This window comes from Lineus longissimus, chromosome 3 (genome assembly GCF_910592395.1).
Source record: "Lineus longissimus chromosome 3, tnLinLong1.2, whole genome shotgun sequence".
In the NCBI taxonomy this organism is placed as follows: Eukaryota; Metazoa; Nemertea; class Pilidiophora; order Heteronemertea; family Lineidae; genus Lineus; species Lineus longissimus.
The window spans coordinates 338,297-361,797 of NC_088310.1; the positions used below are offsets into that span (position 1 = coordinate 338,297).

The 23,501-nt window shown below is 44.1% G+C and overlaps 4 protein-coding genes across 5 annotated transcripts; 2 read left to right on the plus strand and 2 right to left on the minus strand.

Annotated features, from left to right (window-relative positions):
- Positions 1-44: 44 nt before the first annotated feature.
- Positions 45-8,142, minus strand: LOC135485133 (peroxisomal acyl-coenzyme A oxidase 1-like). 2 transcript variants are annotated; one of them, XM_064766894.1, is made up of 15 exons: positions 7,981-8,142; positions 7,069-7,225; positions 6,509-6,663; positions 6,021-6,128; positions 5,496-5,615; positions 4,643-4,928; positions 3,852-4,014; positions 3,308-3,498; positions 2,717-2,866; positions 2,323-2,428; positions 1,715-1,861; positions 1,258-1,328; positions 877-1,012; positions 552-648; positions 45-391 (listed from the first exon to the last, which is right to left on the minus strand). In XM_064766894.1, the coding sequence occupies exons 1-14, from the start codon at positions 8,135-8,137 to the stop codon at positions 589-591; spliced, it is 2,007 nt and encodes a 668-aa protein (XP_064622964.1). In that variant the 5' UTR covers positions 8,138-8,142; the 3' UTR covers positions 45-391; positions 552-588. The 2 variants fall into 2 exon arrangements, with proteins under 2 accessions (XP_064622964.1, XP_064622963.1); XM_064766893.1 differs by lacking the exon at positions 45-391 and having other exon boundaries at positions 538-648.
- A 758-nt stretch (positions 8,143-8,900) lies between these two features.
- Positions 8,901-13,079, minus strand: LOC135485139 (lysosomal proton-coupled steroid conjugate and bile acid symporter SLC46A3-like). Its single transcript, XM_064766906.1, has 5 exons — positions 13,005-13,079; positions 10,711-12,270; positions 10,320-10,403; positions 9,899-10,055; positions 8,901-9,581 (listed from the first exon to the last, which is right to left on the minus strand). Exons 2-5 carry the CDS (start codon positions 11,909-11,911, stop codon positions 9,518-9,520), a joined length of 1,506 nt encoding a protein of 501 aa, XP_064622976.1. The 5' UTR covers positions 11,912-12,270; positions 13,005-13,079; the 3' UTR covers positions 8,901-9,517.
- A 539-nt stretch (positions 13,080-13,618) lies between these two features.
- On the plus strand, positions 13,619-18,160 carry LOC135485143 (FMRFamide receptor-like). The gene is made up of 3 exons (XM_064766911.1): positions 13,619-14,437; positions 15,201-15,421; positions 15,789-18,160. The coding sequence occupies exons 1-3, from the start codon at positions 14,133-14,135 to the stop codon at positions 16,307-16,309; spliced, it is 1,047 nt and encodes a 348-aa protein (XP_064622981.1). The 5' UTR covers positions 13,619-14,132; the 3' UTR covers positions 16,310-18,160.
- A 1,509-nt stretch (positions 18,161-19,669) lies between these two features.
- Positions 19,670-23,006, plus strand: LOC135485148 (barH-like 2 homeobox protein). Its single transcript, XM_064766918.1, has 3 exons — positions 19,670-20,017; positions 21,538-21,853; positions 22,096-23,006. The coding sequence occupies exons 1-3, from the start codon at positions 19,954-19,956 to the stop codon at positions 22,316-22,318; spliced, it is 603 nt and encodes a 200-aa protein (XP_064622988.1). The 5' UTR covers positions 19,670-19,953; the 3' UTR covers positions 22,319-23,006.
- The last annotated feature ends 495 nt before the right edge of the window (positions 23,007-23,501 follow it).

Consider the following 23,501-nt stretch of genomic DNA (forward strand, 5'->3'; position numbering starts at 1 on the left):
CTCATCGCCCACACCAAGACGGCAAGACAGTGGGACAGCCAGGCCTGACTCGGTCCTGTCTCATCGCCCACACCAAGACGGCAAGAGAGTGGGACAGCCAGGCCTGACTCGGTCCTGTCTCATCGCCCACACCAAGACGGCAAGAGAGTGGGACAGCCAGGCCTGACTCGGTCCTGTCTCATCGCCCACACCAAGACGGCAAGAGAGTGGGACAGCCAGGCCTGACTCGGTCCTGTCTCATCGCCCACACCAAGACGGCAAGAGAGTGGGACAGCCAGGCCTGACTCGGTCCTGTCTCATCGCCCACACCAAGACGGCAAGAGAGTGGGACAGCCAGGCCTGACTCGGTCCTGTCTCATCGCCCACACCAAGACGGCAAGAGAGTGGACCAGCCAGGCCTGACTCGGTCCTGTCTCATCGCCCACACCAAGACGGCAAGAGAGTGGGACAGCCAGGCCTGACTCGGTCCTGTCTCATCGCCCACACCAAGACGGCAAGAGAGTGGAACAAGTCATCACAGAATTCTAACAACTTAAATGCTAAATCAGACCGTTTATTTGGACAGTTTGGAGTTTTAAACCCGGAAGGTCAGAGCTTGGATTGACTCTTCAACAATGGCTTGAGGTACTTTTCGTAGGTGGGTGCAACCTGCAAAAAACAACAGCAAAATAAAGGCAACCTTCGATCTTTTTCTTTCTAATTAGTTAGTGTGGTCTTTGTTTAATTGGGCTTCCCCATGGTGTGATGACAAGACAGAATGATAAGCCCTTTTAGTTTACTGCCAACCAAGATATTTGGCAGTGCAACATGTTCCTTGTATTTTGATTCATTAACATTGACAACTGATTTGGTTTAAAAAGATCTCTCTCTTCCTACCTGGTGCTCATTGAGAGGATCTAACTTTGTTGCCTCAAACAGCCTCTGATAGACGTTGCCGTCGTAGCTGCCAAGTGCCGAGCATAGCACTTCATCCGAGTAATCAAATGCATCAACAAGGGCTATGGCATTCGGCCTGAAAGGTACATTAAGAAAGAAATGATATCCTCTCACCTTCATAACAGCATCGTTGAAGCTTGTGTTCAGTGCACATTTACACCAGGAGGATTTTTTTAATTTTAGTTCAATTTTCCAGTTTTTTTAACAAATGGAAGGCCTTTTACGCTGGTTCTACCTCAATTTCTGGGAGAGTATTGTTGGTAGGCATTAGTACTGACCATACTCGTCCCTTCTGAAGCTGAGGCCCACACCATGACCCACCTTATTGCAGTCAGAAGCTTTAATTCTTCCTCCTTGATCAGTTTTAACTGTCCAAAAGTCAAAGCACCAGTCTGAAATAAAGCATTAAACGTGGGGTTGGTTTCTATCTGCTCAGGTAGTTGAACTCGAGTAGAAGTTTTGAATAACTGAAGTATTGGTTGATCATAACGCCTAAAAGCTACGGTGACTTGAACCAATCCACTTCATGCACGGTCATGGAGTTCGATTCCTCACAGTCCATGTGACGGAAGGTTTCATCCCTCCAAGATGACCAATCTCTGTGCAAATGTTGCCCTATATGAGCAAATTCTATGTCTAAAAGGGGCAGTACTACCTTATCTGTTAGTATGACTACTGGTATTATGATACAGTTACGAAAGTTGCCTATTCTGACTTTCCAAACTACTGAAACAGAAGGTTATGCACCGAACAGCTCCGTACACAAGCATCACCTCACCTCGAGGAATTCGCCAGCATTGTCCACAATACCATGGAAGGCATTCAGCAGGAAGAGTTGTCTGAGGGCAGTTAAGGTGGGAGTTGACACAGCTAGCGAATCTAGGGACGTCTTGAAGTTACACACTACAAAGCAATGAATGAACGCCTGAAAGATTGATGAACATTGTAAGCAAATAAAACAAACAGGCAGAGGAAAGAAAATCATTACATGTTCTGATTAATTTAAGCAATTCATTATTTGTTAATCCTTTAGTCGCAGCTCAACCTGATAGAATCATCCTTGGTCGGCCTGCTAGTTTCAACGCTACGCCAGTGGGAGAGCAACCGGCAGCTAAGGGGTTATGGTTTCCAAATGTTGGCATATCTCTTGATAAGTAAGCTACAAAGTAGGCTAAGTAGCAAGAAGTATTATTTCAGAGAATTCAAGTGGGTCACTTGAAAAGTTCCATGTCTTTTGTTTGAATCTTGGTATGACTCCGAGTCTGATATACGCAGGGTTTACTGTTGTTGACGACCTTGTTCTTTGTTCCTGGACGATGACATTGCCCAACCCAAAGCATCTACGTGTCCTGAAGCAGTAATTCAAAACTCGCCACACCACCTTACCTTGGCAGCCTTCACCAGAGGAGCGGCACACTGATTCCAGACTAGGTATTGTTCCTGGCCGTTCATCAAAGCTTCTTGAAACTTGCTCACAACATCAGAGAGGACACTCAAAAGGCAAAGAGGGGAGATGCTTGAATAAGGCTCAACATATTGATGTCCTTATTGTGAGGTTAAGAACAGAATGCAAAGCAAGCATGTTGCTACTAAATGATCACAACTTCCTCAGGTATAACTTTCTGTGAATGAAACAAGAGCAAAGTACAAGATTGATTACGCAGTTTCGGTCAGTTGAGATCCTTAACAATTAATGTCTAATAAGGCGGTATTCTCTGGGACAGCAAAGAAATTCCTTGTACTGGTACTTGCAAGAGAGCTTAGACAAACACTAGCTTACATCTTTGCCCTCTGTTCATACATCCTAGTTAGAGTAGCACCACAGTAGCAGTCAAAGTCCCCCTGAATGGATGTGTCATCTCTTTGGAGGAAGTCGGTTGTACCCAGCACAGAATCCCCCTCCGGCTGCAGCATGGTCTTGAGGAGGAACCTGCAAATTAAATGACCCATTCAGAATCAGATTTTCGCCTCTCTGGCGGAGTTATTCGGGTTCAGCCCATCTTATTCAAGGATCAACCCATGTTATTCCTTATTTTCAAAACTCATTTATCCAGATCTGTTTTCTGTTCAAACAGGCTTTCTATTGCTTTGCAGACTGGTAGTATCACCCAATGATAATCTTGAGCAATGAACTATGCAGAACTTCTAGCAGACTCTTCTAATGATATCTCCGCTCACTTTGAAAGGAAAGTTGCCCTCGTTCGATGTCAGAATAACATTCAAGGTTGTTGGACAACCATATCTTTAACGTTTCCTTGTTCATCTCATGACAGCACTACGGAACAGACGGCGCCATATTACTGCAAGTGTGGTAGACATGAAGTCTACCTTCCGCTGAGAGCTAATGCGTGATTCAGTCACGCGTCCTCACCGGGCAGTCTGTAGGTAAAGCACTGTGTTATCTCCTTCAATCGTCACAGCGGACGTTCCATCACATAATATCTTGGGTAAGCCACTGGCATTCAGATAACCATGTCCCCCACACGACCGACGGCACATTTCAACTCCCTGGACGGCGAGATCGGATGAGAAAGCTTTCAGCCCAGAGGAGAGGCAATGCAACTAAAGAATAACATAATGAACATTACTTGACAGTCGGGTAGCGAGACAGTATTTACCACAAGACTATTACAACTTGTAAGAAATACAGGACGCCCAGTGCATTACCAGCACCGGTAAATGTCCCAGCATGAAACCAAACATGCACCCTCTGGCCTTTCGAAGACCCCATGATTTGAGTGGCACAACTGTTGCTATGGGGGTAAATGATTGGCTGTCGAAACTTCATCTCCGTATTATTCCCAAAACCCTCATCATGTTACCATCAGCACTCTCTATTGCAGTCACTAGTGCGAAGTCTTGGGATGAACAAGACTTCTATCTGGAACAGTACAGAGCTTTGGCATGAAACCTACCTCCGGAAGAGTGGAGAAGTCTCCACTACCCATCCTTTCATTACTCTTCCTGTAGATGTCGAGCATGGAGTTCTTGGCAAACATCAACGCATAGGACAGGGCGAGCAGTGGGAAGAGCTTGTACTGCTGGGTCTGGTAGTCTAAGATGGCAGATTCTGGAGCACTGAAAAGACGTTAGAAATAAATACATACCGGGCCATGTTTCAGATTCTCATAGTCCATGGTTATTTACATGATTTCTGCATAGCTCAGAAGGCTTCAGTGTGGTGTAAGGCCAACTGCCTGAAAATATTATCCTGAGACAAGAGCCATCAAACCGCCACAGGGGACACTTTAGGAAGAATCTACAGTACAGGATTAGCTGTCTGTCTGGTAAAGCGACATTTACCGATGCAACATGGAACCCATGACCGTCATACACGGCCTGAGGAGGTGTTCCAGATGAGCCACTGTAAGGAACACTAGTTGGCTTGAAGGAACTTGCCTACACAACCAGCTTGAGTATGAGGTCAAATGACAGTTCAAAGAACAGTGAACTGCTACACAGACTGCAAGTAGCTGTTAAACGAACGCAAAGAAGAGGAAGAACTTCTATCGCTTCATACATTTCAGCCAATTGAAAACAGTATGTTTAGGAGAATGACCAGATATGCGATACACGATTGAATATTGTGACCAAATTATCTTCCAATAAGCCAGCTATGTCCTGCGTTAGCCTTGTTGAAGATGCAGGTGCTTGAGCCAACCCTGCAGTATACAGATAAAGACGATGCGTGTGATACGATTCTCACCCTGGTTTCAACTGAGACTGGTGTCTAACGGCGCTGTATCGTAAAGCTATCGTCACACTCTGCGAGAGAATATGAAAAGCCCAGTTGGTAATCTTGGTTCTGACTAGCACCATGGTCCCGTATGTGGCCTTGTCGCGGCCAAGTCTCTTGAACACACCATCCGCGGACACCTCGGCATACTTCATTAGCATATTTGTCCTTGGGATGCGAACACGGTTCAAAATTAAGTAACCATTTTCAGCGCCACGTCCGCCAAATTTTGGTCCAATCGTTCCAACCGTTACTCCTGAAACATGAGAAAACAACACATGTAACGAAGTCAAAGACGTTTTGCGGCTCATTGTCAAGCCAGAATGATTATTGAGACGGATGTCTAGGAGACGCTGCTTGAGTATATGTGCCCTCGATAAACCATAAGGTCTCGAAATATATCATGCGTAGTATCATGGTAGTACAATGGAACCCCGGTAGGCGACCACCCGCTATGACGACCAAGAATCGCCGGTCCCGAAGTGTTTCCTCTCTAATTACCCATTACAAGCCCCCCCCCCCCCCGGTAACACGACCAACCCGGTACCCAGACCACGACCACTGGATTGGGCGGTCCCAATGACCAAATTCACCCCTCTTACCCGACCAAAGGGCCTAATTGCCGCGAAAAAATGTCTAAGTTCAAAAATGTTTTTCACTGTTTTTTTTGTTTTCTGACCAATTTTGGCGGGAAAACTTAATCATGCATTTTGTCCATGGATTTTCAAGTTCACTGACGCGACCAGTGGTCGTGTGGTCGTGTTACTGGGGTTCCACTGTATGTAGAATCACGCTATTAGTCCTTATTTTCAGCTTCGATTACCTGGCATTGGTTGATGATGTTGGAGACTTCTGATCTGCACCAGGAATGCATGCAGTCCACACCTCTTGCCACGAGAACAAAGCTGAGCGAGAACCAGGGCGTGCGTTGTTGATTTCCCCACTGAAACATAGTAAGACAGAAATCAGGTCTGAGCGGTTGTCAGCAGAGTGTTTTCCTGGCTTCGGCGAGACTAACCTGACCGGGTCACTCATGCATCACACGCCCTGGCGAAACGAAAAATACAGCTGGGGCATATTGCTTAAAGCTACCACCGCATCTAGCCCCAGTGGTTACGAAACATGCCCCACTAACGGATGACGACGACGGATGCCACGGTATCGTATATAAGTCACGTATTTTCTAGAGGGCTGAAGTCAGTGGCCTCGGCCAGCTAGCTTGATCTTTGAACAGGTTGATACAGACTGTCGCCACTCTAGTGTTATGTGAACTTCTCTCGAGTATGACAGATTCTATAGATAAGGGGGTGTTAAAATAAGACCGACAAACGTGTGTCTTAATACTTACAGCCGCCAGGCCACCATTTCATCGATGTCAACCTTGGAGTATTCATGACAAATTCCTGGCTGTTTTGATCGTAAAGCGCCTCTGTTTCCAGCTTGGACAGGTTGGTCCCTGTGATAGAGGATTGTGATTCAATACACTTAGGGGGATAATAAGTGGCATACCAGTGGTGGTTAAGAGCGCCAGGCTCAAGATCGAGAGACCAAAAAAGCAGTTAAAATGAGATTTGAAGGCTCTGTTTCCTTGTGTTTTAGAATAGATATTGTTGCCTCACTGACAGTAATCGCTGTCTTAACGAGCGCCGCGAGCGTGGAGGGCGCCACAGTCGGCTGGCCGACGCTGTACCATTGCGATGTTTGGCGAGACGACCAATACCTTCAGTTAGGTCGACTAAAAGGTATTATTTGGATATATTTCTACTTATTTCAGAATGTGATACAGAGCTAGGACACAAGAACTATACTGAATCCTCTAAATTGCAAACCACTCACCATGTCCCAATTCTGTTTGAGCATATGTCCCAAAGATTCTGCACGTTTTTGCAAGGGGGAGCCACTTCTTGCGTAGTTCATCAGTCGCCAGTCGTTCTAACGCCGGCACAAACATGGTCATGTGGACAAAGAGGGCCATGTCACCGCGTATCAGGCTGAAAAGGTAAAGCCATCACTATTCATCACGGACCAAAACTCTCCAAATATTTTGTTGTGCTAAAACTTCTGTTTCCTCTGTACTGTTGTGCCGATTTTCGTCATCATTAGTAAAGGTCTTTAAGTCTTCTCATGAAAAGGAGGAAAGAACATGACTGACTAACATCGCTTGATTAATTGGAATGCTGTCGGCCTACAGTTTGATGTCTTCCATCCAATCTGCAGCCGTAGTTGATATAACAAAGTCTCAATTAGATCATGATCACACCAATAGCAGTCTCCATGTAGGCTTCGAGAATAGGAAGAACGGAAGACAACTAAGTCAAACAGATCAAAAGGTCATTTGAGGGCACCAGCCAAGGCTATGCTTAGGCCGAGCTAGTTGTGTCTGAGCTTTAACCTACTCCATGGCAACATCCATCTCCTCTGTTGACCACTTATGAATATTCATGAGCCTCAAGATGGTGACAGCCCTCTCGACGGCGCCATCGTGATACTCTACATCCCCCTGGTAGTACGTCTTGTTCATATCCATACATGGCTCCCTGAATACAATAGATTCTGGAAAATAAAGACAAAACAATTTAGCAATCACAAGACACAATAATTGACCCTCAATGTTAGATGAAGGCCGCACTCTATTTCTCACTCAGGCAAGACTGTGCTGGAGTACGAAACCTCGACAAGTAGGCCTAGTCCAGTGACCAGCACCGTCCCAAAGATGATAGTCAATGCTCATGGTGGTGCTGGTTCGCCCCCCCCCCCCCCCCCCCCCCCCCCCCCCGATGACGCTGCGAAGTGTCTTCCGAATTCCCTTAGACTGAAATCATCAAGGCCAGGCCAATGTAGCGCCTTTCCCCATGTTTGTTACATTGATGATCGCGGTGAAAAACTGTATACGCTGAATACGCAGAACCGAAAAAAAGTGCAACATGGACTGGGACATCAATTGGCCTTGCACGAAGACGAACCAATGAAGTTTTATACAATAACAATAACAATAACAATAACAATAGTTTAGTTCTCTCATATAACCTGACATGAGGCCATTGTGAAGCTGACGAAAGACATACACAATCAGATGGCATTTAGCGGGTTGCATTTACAATACAAATACAATTAATATGATTAAGTAATTGGATACAGGCTTCCCTAAATTGCACTGCCACCTATTAGCCACCAAAAAACTAGCAGGAAGGGACGTGCAGAGGGGAATCAACAAAAATCAATAACCAGGCCATACATTAGTATGTACAGGCAGTGTGGCTGTTTGCTTGGAAAATATTCAATCTTTCGTACGGGCTGACTGTACGAACCTATTGCTCTTCTCTTAGCGGTGGATTTCGGTGCACCATCTCTCAGATATGTTATCTCCCTTCTGCCAGTCTCGTTTAGACTGCTGTTGCGTCTTTCTTTCACTAAATCGGGATTTACTTGCGTGTCAGAGAGCGACATAGTTGATTTGGTCTCCATCTGGGCCTAGCCTACTCTACTGACTATTGTTATTAGTATTAAGGCCATGTGGCAAACTAAGTGAACTTCATGGTTGGGACGTACATATGCCCTGTCCTTATCCTAAGCTTACATTGTATGGTTTACTTGTATTGTATATCGATGTACATGTACTATCGCATTGGCCTTTGATTAAATAAACATTGTGTTAGATAATATCTGATTATCTATATTATATCATTATGATGAGCATGAACACTTGATAAGGTATGATTCCACTGGCGGCCACATTCGCGGACTCACCGGTCCGGATGCTGGTTCGGGATTCCTTCGAATGGATTTGATTCGATACATATACCAGTAGGTGGCGCCATATTTCTTTACCACACAGCCCCCTAGAAATAGTTAACATTTGGTCCAAAATAGGCTCGATGTACGTGTTAAGTTTGCCTGGTCATATTGATTCGGGGGGGGGGGGGGCATAAATATGTGACGAGTGGCATCCAAGCTAGGTACGTGTCGGCGCGAAAATTGAAGTGTCAGAACTTTAGTGTTAGAATTCGATCAGAAAATGTTGCGTGTCATAAAGTTACATGTGTTTGTACTTCACATGGGCAGTAGATATCCCTTATTAAGTCTTGCACAAAAGCATGTAAGTATTAGGCCACTACACACCAGGCTTTAATTAGTCTTTTTGTGTGACTCTCAAAGGACAACGGGAAATGGCTGGCTTTTGTTCGATCACAAACACAACAAACTGCAGAATTATACATGTATATGACATTTATTATTACAGTACTTAGAATGTAGTATACATATATATTGCATCACATGATTTATGGCGAAGTACAAGTGGGAATAGTACCAATCCAATAGCTTCCCCCAAAACAAGACTTATATCCAATATCATGAAAGTACTTCACTTCAATGTACAAACATGAGCGATAACACTTCCGTGGCACAGCCCCCACAATGTTTGTGTGCTTTTGAGGAATCAATGAAAGTTTTTCGCCAAACACTAATATGCACCGCTTTGAGAGGTTTTTTCAGCGATTTTTAGAGTTCACGTTTTCGCATGTAACGTGTCACTGTTTACTTTTCTTGCGTGACATGAAGAACGAACAAGTCATTTCCAAAGAGCGGGCTACATACGATTCATGATGTCACTTTCCACCCTCAAGTCGTATTTCAAGCCCGAGTCGGTTAACTCGTGACAGGTGAAACGTGAGAAGTGACAACGTGAATCCTCCGGCCTGAAAGATTTCAATATTATGAAAAATCTTCCAACGGTTTTTCATTTCGCTGGAAAAACTATGGGGCATGCCGATTATCGTCGGTGTCAAAGGTTTTTCAGAAGATCAGAATCCTCATTCTTTCTCACAGTGGAGTCTCATGTTGGTCTCATCTTGATTTGTTGACTTCTTTCTGTCGATTTCTGCTCTTTCTGGTGAAAACAACATAACACCTGAAGAGAAGAGAATGTGAAAGAAGTATGTCAAGTCCGATTGAGTCAAGGCCGTTCTGACTTGTCTGTTTACAGCACGGTTTCCACTCTGTAGGGAGGCATGGCGCGAATTCAACCGATACTAATGACAGCGTTTAACTATTGGTCGAAGTGCAACGCGATGCCATGCTTTGCCTTCAGCAAGTGGAAGGAACGGCTCTGGTAAAGGTTCCCTGTGCAATGCCGTTGATTGGAATCGAATCGAAACAAAATCTTTCAGAGAATCTGCTTGAATCAATCTTTATCATCTCAAAAGGTTTGAAGCACAGTCCACCTACCCTATCACGAAAAGACTCAAGAGGCAGAATCCAGCACCCACAAGGAAGACGAAACCAGTCATGAAGCGCGCGGTCCTTTGGTAGATGCTGTTCATCATCAAGGCACTGACCGCGTAGCAAAATGCACCAACAGCCGAGAATGCTGACAACACTCGACCTGTGGTCAAAGAGAAAAAAGAACAAGCCAGTTAATCTTGAGAACACTAAAGAATTGACTCATTTGTAGGAAAGTACCTGACATGTTACTTGACGGGAATGGCAAATGTTGCGAAACTATTTCTGCCCATCAGGGATGAGAACAAAAGAACCTGATTCCGTCGACGTTTGGATGTCAGGCTACTTGTAGAATAGGGAATGATGTCTCGACCTGCTGACAAGCCTGCAACTAAGACGCACAGCGGTACTGCTTCTTGTTAGTTACCTTGCTCGTCCTCCCTAAACAGCTTCGAAGCACATGTCCTCAACATCGGCGACGGCAGCACCACGAAGATCCCCGCGAGAGGAACTGGAGAGATACAAGCAGAGTCATTACTAGGACACTTAAGAGCGAAGCTTTAGCAAGGGTGTATAAACTAAAGAGCAAAGCTTTAGGTAAGGCGTATAAACTACAGAACCAAGCTTTAGCATGGGTTTAACGAAATATATTTAGCAAAGCATTTACAAAAGTGTGTGCGAAATGTCTGTATTGTTAAGCAAAGCATTAGCAGGGTAGTAGAGAAGGGAGTCCGACAATTCCTCAGCATGGGTGTAAATAAGAAAGTTGGTAAATCATGAGTAAAGTGAGAAGGAAATGTTTCTCGTTTGTTTCTTACCTACAATCATCCAGTAAAACGAGTCAGCAAATGCGTTCACCAGGACGCTTGCCAGGGTAGAAACGATCCCAATGGCGGCTATTCCGATCTCCTCCACCTTGCATCGGGTTAACAGTTCATAACCAAGGATACTGGCTATCTCCATTAGTCCAATGCTCATGCCAGTAAAGATACCAATACCAACAGTGCCCCAGCACAAGGGTGGTCCCATTACAAAAAGGATTTGAATGGCACTGTAAGACTGGATGGTCAAGTTAAGAACAAGAAAGGCGGTGACGAGAAGGCCTATCTTGACGTGTCGACCATCTTCTTTATCGGAGAATGACAACCATGTCGATCGAAGGTGTTCGCCAATGTTTAATTTTGGCTTGTTTTTGTTTTGAACGATGGTCTCTGGGACAAAGAATATGACATATATCAAGTTCAAAAATAGAACTCCGGCCAGGATGATGTATGTATAGAAATATCCAAGACTCCGTATTGAGTAACCTAATCCTACTTGAGAACAGCCAGTGCCAAAAGTCATGACAACCTCAACAATCGTCATCCTAATGCCGAGCTTTTCTGGCGGTGTAATGTCAGCAAGATACGCATAGACACCCATCACTAACGTGTAGAATCCTCCTCCAAATGGTTCAATGGCTGAAGCCACAAGCAACACGTACAGAGGAAGGTTGTAATATATCACCAAAGAGGTGATGGTAAACTTTATGGCTGCAAAGATGCTTGGTAGCAGCAGTATCTGTCGCCTCCCAGCGATATCTGAGTAGGCCCCGTATATGAGGGTGGTCACCATAGTTATGAGGGTAGGCAGAGCCAGGTAGATCTGCCACACGGACGTGTCCGCTACCACGGAAGCCTCAGCCACGACAAGCGGATCAGAGTTGTTCGATCCCGCGCAATTACTGATGTTCCAACCTGTGGTTCCATTATTCTGCAGGATCGGGTAAAGATGAGTTAACCTGGAGCGTATGTACTGCTCAAGAAGAGTATCATTTGAAAAGATTGCGAGACAGAACAGGAATATCACTGGTTCGATTATGACTTTCCTACTCGGGACAATGATGGTGGGCTCACCAGGTTGGAGGAAGTCCTCGTCCGTGGTGGATTCTTCAGCAGTGAGTCCATGGGGGTTTTGGTTCAAGTCAGCTTCGTCTTTATTGATGAGCAGTGGCGCCTGGTCACCTCTCTTGTCAGCCATCTTGCAAACACAAAATTATTTCTCTCAGTATCCAAGCAGAATTTACATCGGCACGTGACTTTGAATTACTCCTTTTTCGAAAGTAAATTCCAAAAGTGACATGAAACCGGATTTGTCCAAGACTATGTGTCCACAGTGAATCAGCCCATTGTCACATCCAGTGAAGTAATCATCAGGTCATCATCAGGTCAACAGTGAGAGATTAGCCTAATCAAAACTCGAGAGATTGTCAAACTATCTCCGTCCAGATCACGACAGCTGATTCATCCACATTTCGGGCAAGTTCCTTATGGCTTATCAAGTGGATGTTTTGTGCAGTAGCTCCTCTGAATCTAAGGCCTGGATGTATTCTACCGGCCCTGTAATGATAATTACATGTATACAATATTATGAACACTCCATATCATTATCCCGCCAGCTTAAAACTATTGTTGGCATTGTTCTGATGGAAAGTCACGGGATGTTACGTATGTAAATGCGTGACGAGGGCAATGTATTGTAATGCTGTATAATCAGTTATTAGGTGCTTAAAGGGCCCGGTATTACCGGGGTTGTAATGCTTTTGTGGTGGGCTATGTCTTGTTCAGGTTGGTAGGCTTCATCAGTAACACAGAGTGTTGAGATGGATATGAAAAAAAATATACAAATGTTAACTCCTGTGGCTGGTCAAGTAGTCAAGCCTAGAATAATAATAGTACACAAAATCGGCTCCTTTGTGTTGCCACCCGGACATAACCCGTCCTTGAGACCAGAGAGGTGTTGGCCTTGAGTTTGTATACCGAGTTAGTGTGTGTAATAGCAAGACAATAGGTAGGCTAATTACTCAGTGTATATGCGAAATCATTTGAGGCGCGGTTGTAATCCTACCACAATGTACCCTTATTTAAGCTGGCCTTATTTAACCAGAGTGAAATATTTCTGACTATTGTTCCAAATAGCCCCTACCAATACCAATAGGTATCAGGCCTCGAATGGTTGTTGTTTGGTTCGTGGTCACTTGATCCGTGAACTGGAGAACAGCAGGGAAACACTGAAACCACAGATGTATACCAGTTCTGCACAGCAGGGAAACACTGAAACCACAGATGTATACCAGTTCTGCATATCCATATTATTGCATGAGGTCGTTCGATGCAATTCCCATCCAATGACAATCAGAGAGCCGATGCTCAGCCCGATGATATATCGTTGCAGGTATAAATGAAGCCCATATGAATACAGCAGCAGTATAGGCATGATGAGAAAAATTATGCTCTCGGGCAAATTGTTTTCGGAATATTCATCCAGCCAGCCAGCTGTCAGTGTATTATCGCTAATCACTTGTCACGCGCATACTCATTAATTGATTTGACATGAACGGTGATCGGCAACATCGTTACATCGCTCTTTGGAAATGACTTGCTCGATGTTAATTACGAGACAAGTTACAAATGTGAGCCCTATGTAGACCCAGCCTTGGGTGTAGTGCGTTTTATGCTTGTCCGTTAACATCGCCTCGTTAATAAAATAAAGAGTCGTTTAAGATCAGGGAGTCGATACACAACGAGGAGCAATATTACAACTCCCTGTTTTGACCTATTTATAATTTTCACACAAAAATTTGAAACAGAAACCGCACAAAATATGTTCTATTCATGAAACGCCTCAGGTTATCAATTTTATTTATAAGCGTAAAAACTGCTTTCCTCGTTTAAAGCTTCATTTCTCTCCAGGGGTCTTCGAATCATATCCGCCCTTCGCCACGTGGAGAGTTTTACCACAGCTTCTCGTATGACATGTAAATGGACGACTTCCAACCAGATCCGCTGGCGATACAAGCTGAGATCTGTTGCATCAAGAGATGCTCCTACTACCTACCCGGTTATCTACCACGATATCTTAGAGGACACCTATTCTTCTGCGCTAAAGGACCAGAACTGTCTTTGCGACAGCAAGTGATTGGTCTGGTCCTTCCCATCGCGGTGTGTCGTCGTCTGCGGTACATCTACCGCGCAGCAAGGAAGCAACAGTACCACAGCTGAAAGGATAAGGAATCATACCATTATTAGAAGTAGTAAATCCGTGAGCATCATTTCAGAGATTTACATCAAGCGGCTCGAAGTTGTTTTTTAATCACCTAGAAACCGAACTCTAACACTGATGAAGGTTAGTTTACGGACCCAGCCATACACCACATGATTGACCCTTTCCTTGTTTCTTCTCCAAGAACGCAGCCTTACTCATGACGAATCAAGGTCCTGTCAATGCGACGGCGGCGACCAAGTCGCCCGCTGTCGAGACCCTAGAATACATCTACTGGGTAGCGAGTTACATCTACTACGTGCCGACCGTGATCGGGGTCCCGGGCAACATCATGTCCATCCTGGTCACCATGCAGAAGGACAACCGGCGCATCTCCACCAGTGTCTACATGACCGCTCTCGCGGTGGTCGACACCTTGACGCTACTGGTCGGCAACAGCGCAGCACTTGCCTCCTATGGCCCGCTACGAGATTGGCTTCATGGTGACATGTCGAAATATTTTGAGTGAGTATTGTGTGTTGTGTCCAGTCACGCTCCATAACGCTGCAACCAACTTCACGGTCTGATTAAAATTACTTTACCAATGGGCAATAATAGACTCGACGGAATCCTTAATGACTGGTGAGTTAAGGGGCGAAAAGAACCGAAAGAGTCACCACTTCCTAAAACATTTTCATAAAAGATTGCAGCGAATCTCAGTACGGAGTTGTATAGGGTTAACGTTGTCACTTAGTCATGATTCACTTGTCACAAGTTAACTGAATTAGGCTTGAAAACAAGACGTAAGGGTGAAAAGTGACCCCATGAATCGTATGTAACCCGCTCTTTGGAAATGTTCGTTGTTCGTTCTTCATATCACGCATGAAAAGTGAACAGGGACACGCTACATGTGAAAACGTGAACTCTATCTCATCGTAGCATAACCTGAGTGTTAATATAAATCCTCGCCGTGATGATGTAGGCCTACTTTGTTGAAACCTCGCAGCTTACATTTGGAATCGCATAGAAATGGCTAAGAGTTGTGTTTTACCACCTCACTCAAGAGATTCGTGTGCTCATTTGACCATAACTTCAATTGGGCCGAGCATAGCCCTGACTACGAGTCATCATCATCATCATCATCATTATACGGTCGAATGCCGTGTAGGCCTGTAGGCCTGTATATATGTTGATGAAGGAGAATGAGAAGTTCCCTCTCAATCTATTGTTCGTTCACTTATCAGATGTTTACCAGGCCACCTTTTCACCAACGTGATTTGTCTCCCAGGGCATGTTGGTACCTCGCCTACACCACCGCCATCTTGTCTGGCTTCTTCCTCATGGAGATGACCATCGACCGCCTCATTGTTGTGCGGTATCCCATGGCGGCGGCGCGGCTCTGCACCAGCAAGAGGGCAAGGTGGACAGTCCTCATCACCACAGGGGTCATCATGGCGCTCAACGCCAACATGATTTGGATCTTCAAGTATCAGTACGACCCCGAAACAAGTAAGACAGGGCTACTGGGTGTATGCTGTATAGGGTGTATCAAAAGTGGTATCCAGAGCCGATCTCGATAGTAGGTTAAGGTCAATGTTAATCAGGGTACTATATTTGTATGTGCCATTGATATGATATGAGTGATGTTGCTAGAGGTACTGTACCACTTGTTGAGTTTAGCATTTAAAAATTCAACTAACTCTGGGTGGTGATGACCTGTTTTACTTTCTGTTTCTGACTAGCTCAGGCCAAGCAGAAAACACATCAAAAGCTCAGACCCAACTAAGACCCATAGTTAGAGTAGTTTGATTTGCGTCAGGCCATATCCGGTACCTAGTTTGATGCAGCAGCGATTTTCTTTTTTGAAACTTTTCAGAAGCTGAGTCTGTGCTGCCCCACCGACCTGACAGTCCTCAACTAGAAGTATTCGCCTCAATGTTCCAACTGGTATTTGGCACCTTGCTACCATTCTTCGTCATCCTCACTATGAATCTCTGGATAATCTACACTGTAAAACAGGCCGCAGCCAAACAACGTCATCTAACGTCAGCAACGAAAACCAGCGGCGATGAGAAACGGAAACAAGAAATGAGTCATTTGACGCGCATGCTCATTCTAGTCAGTGCCGGGTATGTCGTCTGCTCCATTCCGATGCGAATCGATGAAGTTGTAATGGATTTAGACATCATAAAAGAAATTTACATTGAAGGGGATGTCTATTGGAACATTCGTTCATTGACTATTTACGTTATTCTTTCTGATTTATGGCTTATGAACTTTGCAGTGAATTTTTATCTTTATTGCATTGGTGGAAAAAAGTTTAGGAAAGATGCTCTCATGATCTTGAAAGGTCTGGGCAATCCTCGGAAATATAAATTAGCATCTCATTATCGATAGACCAACCATATTTACTGGTCAGAGGAGCAATCTCCTAAACTCGTCATTGGTAACGGGTTGCTTACTGATACTAGCACCGTTCATCAGCGTATTGGCCTCTTCTGGTTGGTTACTTCCGGTTTGAGAGGCATCAGATGGCGTCCTCTCATTGGCAGATTGGTAAGAGGAGATGAAGCTTTATTTGTTACAAACTTATTACGTCAGTTACCAGAACGTTGATATGAGTCTTAATAGATTGATACAGTTGAACCCCAGTAGGCGACCACACCGCTATGACGACCAAGAATCGCCGGTTCCGAATGGTTTCCTCTCTAAATACCATTACAAGGCCCCCGGTAACACGACCACTGGCCTATTTGGCCGTCCCAATAACCAAATTCACCCCTCTAGCCCGACCAAAGGGCCTAATTGACGTGAACTAACTTATGAAAAAGTTCAACAACTTTGGCAGTAAAACTTAATCATGCATTTTGTCCCCGGATATTCAACGTCACTAACGTGACCACCCCGGTAACGCGACCATTCAACCTGTGTCCCATGAGTGGTCGTGTTACCGGTGTTGCACTGTATATATTCCTTTTTGGCCAATCGATAATCCTAAAATCAGTTGCATAAAACAGAAACAATAAAAGAAAGACTGGGAAACACTATTGAGGTTTCACTATAGCAACTGTTTTAATCCTGGATTTGCCCAACTTTCTACGGCCATGAACACCTCATGTTTTAACATTGTGCTGGATGTAGACAAGTTGGGGCGAGCCATCGCTACAACACCTGCTAGAACAGACGGTGCCACAACAAAGATACACCTATCGGCGACTTCGTGTAACTTCATCTGGCCCACCTGTCTTAACAATATCATACGCGATGAGTTGTCAACCATGACCGATGGTTTGAGCACACAGAAGCAGCCCATCCGGACTATGACGACCACACCCCCAAGAATCCCGGCCGTTAAACGAGTTTCACCGCCTATCTTCTTCACCACATTTGATGATAATGTTTTATCGCGATAAATCATCTTTTATCAGACAAAATTGTTAGAATCTGAAACCAGGTAAGCCATGCAAATGCCACCTCGTCTCCAGGCTACTGAATTAGTTCGTTTGTAAGCAACTCAATGTCATTATGCTTTTCCTGAGATCTGGGGACGACGATATGAACTTTTTTCTTCAGCAGACTCTGTACGATCCTTGAGCCAATTTAGAGTTATTAGTTGGTGATTTTTCGCGTGAATAGTTGCGACATTACCTTTCCTGATGAGCGCTCACATCCCTATTAGCTCCCCGGCGATACTCCACTCCACTAATAACTGTTCATTCAAGCCAATTCTGGCGCACTTCAAACCCGTATTGTTTATCTAAATGCTAATAAATGATTAGCAAATTATTTGGAAATGAGCAGCGGCTAACGTGATAAGGCATGGTATTGGTAGCTAGTGAGGCGAGAGGCGCGACACGCCGATAAATTGGCTGAGATGGAGACATAATGAGGCAAACGCGTCAACCACGAACGATTTCATTATTTTGCATGTGTTACGATATTTCGCGGCAAAACAGCAGCAAATGAGTTTGCAGGTGAGCGAGGAAGGTGTTTATCGATGAGTTTGCATGCGGACAACGAACTTGGTTCACATGCATTGATATTTACCTCAATCAAAGGATTTGCCGTCACTACATATGATGTATAGAATTCCTGATTTTTCCAATCACGACACTCACAACACTCGACTATTCTCTCGCATTAAGTTAGCAAGAAATTATTTATTTTCTTCTCGCTCCCCTTTCATCTGAAACTTGTGATCGATCACACAAAATTTCGAAGATATAATAACGATATGTCATACTCTGATGTTCGACCAAAAAGAGTTATTTTGCAGTCAACAAGCTCTTGATTGTTCGGAAAGAAGATGTCGCCAGATACACTACATGAAGATTGCTCTGTTCATTACTTAACTATTCTCTGACATTGACTGTGACTACACTCTCTCGGAGTCTGCATTGTGGTTGATAAAAAGCTACAGTTGCGTTAGAAATGTTCTCTGCAGCCTTGCCTGACCACACGACGCTGCCGGAAGATAGCCTAAACGCCGCTACAAATTATTGCTCTTAACCTCAAAGTGGCTACTTTCAATAAACTCTATTGAAGTGATATGAATATCGTACAGGGACGCCCAACAGGTCCAGTGGGTCATGAAAGAGCCACGACTTGGTGGACAATTAGAGGCGATGATTACACGGGTTGGTCGTTAGTGCACTGCAGGACTCCACACCCGCCGGTCACGAGCAGCGAGCTAATTCTAACGTGAGTCATGGACTGGAATTAACTCGTTTAAACACAAAGAATTCTTGAGATTGAAACGAGAAAATTACAGACCAGGTTTGCCTTTTATTCTTTGAGGGTAAACCGGTGATTACACCTTGAGTGAAACTGACAGGCACATAGTTGTACCCGATGTTGGTACACTCTTCTCTACCCACTTTTGGAACGTTCTGTCGTAAACGACCACATACATTCTTCTTTAAAACGCCTGTCTCAAGAACTGACTTGTCACCTTCCACAAAAACCCAATACCCGACAATCTCACTGACATATGTTTGCTTTCAACCAAGACATTTCTCGCTATACAGCGCAACTGACATCATCAGAGGCTGGATATCATGAATAGCAACTTGAGCGGTCCTCGTCTCTCGCTATTGTATGCTTGAGTGGCCCGACTATTATTGAAATTATCCCACAGAATCCACCGGCGGCGGAAAATACGGCGAATTAGGTGAAAGTTGGCTTTGGAGAGACCTGTATTACTACCTAGCCATCCTTTTGCTCATTATTCCTTAATATATTTATTTTTCTAATTTCTTGCCAATTTGTTGGTGATTCTTGCCCCGGGCGCATCTCGCGCCACTTCAATCACAGCTAACGACTCTTTTCATAACATAAAAGCCAATCATATTCATAGCTATTTATAGTCCACTTTCTACTTCCGAGCGGCTCCTTATCGGCCAATCATAACCATAATTTCTATGCTAGCTTTTACGCCTAAATAGCGCGACTCTTAGCCAAATAGCGGGACTTAAGCCAGTCTGATTCGGGTGTGGAACTACAAGAAACTGATCGGAAGGTTGCGTATAGCAAGAGACAAGTCAATGATAGCGGTTACAAAGGAAAATACACAATTTTTCCTTTCTTTTGCTCCTTCTTTGGAAATAAAAAGTAATCTTCAAACATTTATGTCAACATGGAAAGTAGAATATCTATCGAAAGGAACAAAATCATCAGATTGAAACACTTTCGCTCGTTCAAAATGTGAACTGCACTTTTCGAAGTAACATCCTAATACGCTAAGCTTATGACTGGATGGTTTTGTAACTGTTTTACTAAGGGTATTACATTAAGTTGTGCCCAAAAAGCTTCTTCATGACTATCGGCCCGGTAGGATGTCTTCGTCTTGACATTCAACGACAATCTCATTTATTGATTGTTTGTGGACAAAACTTCAACATTTCAAATCTCGGGACTCATCATCAGGACGGTCTTTTAGGAACCCACGATGTCTTCAAAGAGGGCAGATTGACCGATCATCGTGGATAAAGTTTCAACGTTTCGTTGCTGGTGAGGAAAGCATTTTCAGGACTGTAGCAAGAATGTCTTCGTTTCTGATAAAGGATATACTGGCTCGCACGTTCTCACCGTCAACTACCGACCCCGGTAAGTCCCATTTAACAAATAATTTCTCTTGTTTGGGTGATATTCATTTACGATCATTGACAAAAATGTAAGACTTATTTCCTTTTGGGGCCATCCAGGCAATAGAAGAAAGATGACAGTATCAATCGACTCCTTGGAGGAATGGTGGTATGCCTTTTTTCAAGATCTTCGTAAAACTCGCAACCTGCAAGACTGGAAAGAAAGACTTCTTTGAAAGTCATAAAAAGGGTTTGCAAACATGCTCATTTATTCGTGTTGGATGGCTACATTTACCTTGCTGTAATTTAGAAGACCATCCTTTAGTCGAAATCCGTTGTGATATTTTAGAGTGTTTTCGTTTCTGAGTGTTTCCCTACTATGTTTGGCAACGCTGAAAGACCGATTGTCACGTTTTTCCCTCTGTAACCATATTGAAAAGTCATGGTCTAGCACTCTGGTAGTCTAGGAACACATTGAAGTATGGGGAGCAACCAAAAACGTTACACTGTGTTTACATATGATTCACGATGTTACTTTTCTGTTTCACGTGGCACTTGTCACGAGTATGTTCATTAACCGACTACGGCTGATAAGCATGACACGACTTGACACGAAGATGAAAAGTGACATCGTGAATCGTATGTAACCCGCACTTCGAAAATGCTTTTTTCGGTTACACTTTACAAGAAACAATGAGAAACTCTATAAAGTAAACCCACTATTCTTACCAGCAGCTTATTAAGATATACATGTATATCTAAGTCTACGTTAAACAACAGGAGACACCTCTTTCTTATTATTTGGTAATGCCATTACAAATGATCGGCGTTAATCGGATCGCCAGTGCCATGTCCTGGTTGCACATTAGTAACAGAATATAAGATGAGCATTAACAACATATTTAAGTCTTCCTGTAGGGCCAAAAAACTGCATAAAGTCCTAATCAGTCAACCAGTCGTCAGCTAACAGTCGTCTAGTCACTAGATTCAGAACAAATCTGAGAGAACTTTGTAACTTTCCAATGTTTTCAAATCGAGCATACTATTCCTTGCGAAGGCGACATCCGTAACGTGACAGCCTATAACCATGATAACATCCCGTTTATTGCCTCAATCAGCAAATCATCAAAGAAATCAACAGAAGAATAGTGATAAATGAAACATATGATATGTAGCTGATTTGCACATTATCTCGACAAGCTAAGTCAAGTGCTATCTAATCTAATGTAGCCTCGGGACGCTTCTCATTATTACAACAAATAATATGCCGCCGCGGAGAAAACAGCGGTCAATAGATGTCGCCAACAATAGACTGATTTGGGCAGGTTGATCTTGACTTGCCTCTGCTCGAGTGTGAGGCTGGGTGAGTCTTGGTGCGTCCGAAAGACATAAACATTCATTGTCCAATGGAAGCCACTGGAATGCTCCTCAAACCTTCGAACGAGAGATGAAGTTTTCCTCGAATCCCGTCTATATATACCCCATAGTATAACCTGCCTATTTTAACAAAGATTTCGGCATTCTGTACATTTTTCTTTTAAGATCACAGAATTGCGATGAAAAATGAAAAGCTACATATAAGTAAAGAAGATGACGCAGACGATATATTTTGCGGGAGAGACTCAGACACTGAAAGAGACATGAATACCAACAATATCAACAACGATGGTGGGCCGTCAAACGGCTCAAAGGTCAAGAAACCACGACGACGGCGGACAGCGTTCACACATGCGCAGCTACAGTTTTTGGAACGGAAATTCCGGTGTCAGAAGTACCTCTCGGTAGCAGACCGTGCTGATGTAGCAGAGGGTTTGAATTTGACGGAGACACAAGTGAAAACTTGGTATCAAAATAGACGGTAAGGATGCTCTCGTTTGTGATTGGTTTTGATACAGCCGTGTGCTTGTTTAAAATCTATGTCACCACCGGCGAATCGGGATTGAGGGCAGGTGTTGTTTAAAATGCGTGAACGGCTTCAAGACGGGCATGTAAGTGATAAAAAGGAATAACCAAAGAGTTGTTGTTAGGTTTGGAGTATCATACCTGCAAGCAGCCGTCAGGATCGGGTCACAAACTTCTCAATTGTGTTCCTCTTTCCAGAACAAAATGGAAGCGACAGACGACAGCGTCAATGCGAGCCGAGCAGCTGCGCAACCACATTTGTGACGAGAAAGACTGTCCCGGCGCCAAGAGACTCTCGGCCGAGGCTTCCTCCTACTGCAGTCGGTGCATGATCGGCGTCGGGAGCACCTCCCCATCACCTCTCATACCGAGAGTATATCTCAGGCATATGCAGATGCATGTGAGAGGCTGTCCTCTATAAACTGAACTTTTCAAAAAGGAGTATCGTAGAACCTTGCTTTGCGCGAAGTGGACGCCTTTGATTGTTACGTGCGCGGACCCTTTTGGGCCCCTGATGTTGTTCATTCTCTGCCCATCATGCCAGGTGCCTTCGTGTACTCGCCACTCTCGTTTGCTATTCACCTATTTGTTGTTGATTTGACATTTGAGCAGCCTTCTGACGTCTGCTCGATATTTTTTCCCGCCACCGATACAATAGAGGTAGAAATTGATGGCATAATTCCAATGCCAGATTTCAAGGAATATGTAAGTTTCTAAAAAATAACGAACTTCCCAGTATTTGATGTGCATTTTGTAAATATCCTGTATTACCGGGATTGACGTAATAAGTGTATGAAGTCGATACGGAACTGACGTCACGATAAAAGCTAAACAAACGAGGATCAACATCCGGGTCAGATGCCGCGTTTCCTTCCCTTGAATCTTTGCGACATCTTCCGACACGCCCATTTTCGTCCGTCTGCTGGAGGCTGACCGAAGGGTCACGATGATCCATAGGTTGCAGAAGACGATAATGACAAAAGGGGCGACGCTACCGAAGACGAGATGGTACATGTGGACAAGGGTCTCTAATTCTGGATATCCAGGAATTACTGGGTCTAGATATAAAACCCTTTCTGAAATTATATTCCATAACATTTGAATGACGAGAGCCAAACGACATGTGAGCCACATAATTTTAGAAATGCTACATCAAAATGATAGCAATAGATAGGGCTAGTTTATCTGTGTAACCATCTGAGGGTCTAGATACATGTGACGTTTTGGTCTGAGAGCCAAAACGACATATGTACAAAAAACGCTCCAGGTGGAATTATTCAAGAATCATGGGTGATGTAACTTGAAAGGTAGAGTAGCTTATTCAGTACTAATGCAAACCACGTTGGATGCTGGCAAAGCCCTTTAACGACAACATTATAGGCCTGTGCTGGACAGTTTCAACTGCACAATACTTGCCTTCTTCACCTACTGTCTTCTTAAAAACAAAGAATACATGAAGATCGAGCCCTAACACCACCGCTACACTGATAGCAATAACCCAAATGGCTTTCCTCGGCGTACACCTTTGCTTTGCTGCGAGCGGAAATCTGACCGCGATGAGACGATCTATGGACATAAAGGTGAGAAACAGTCCTGAGAGAATG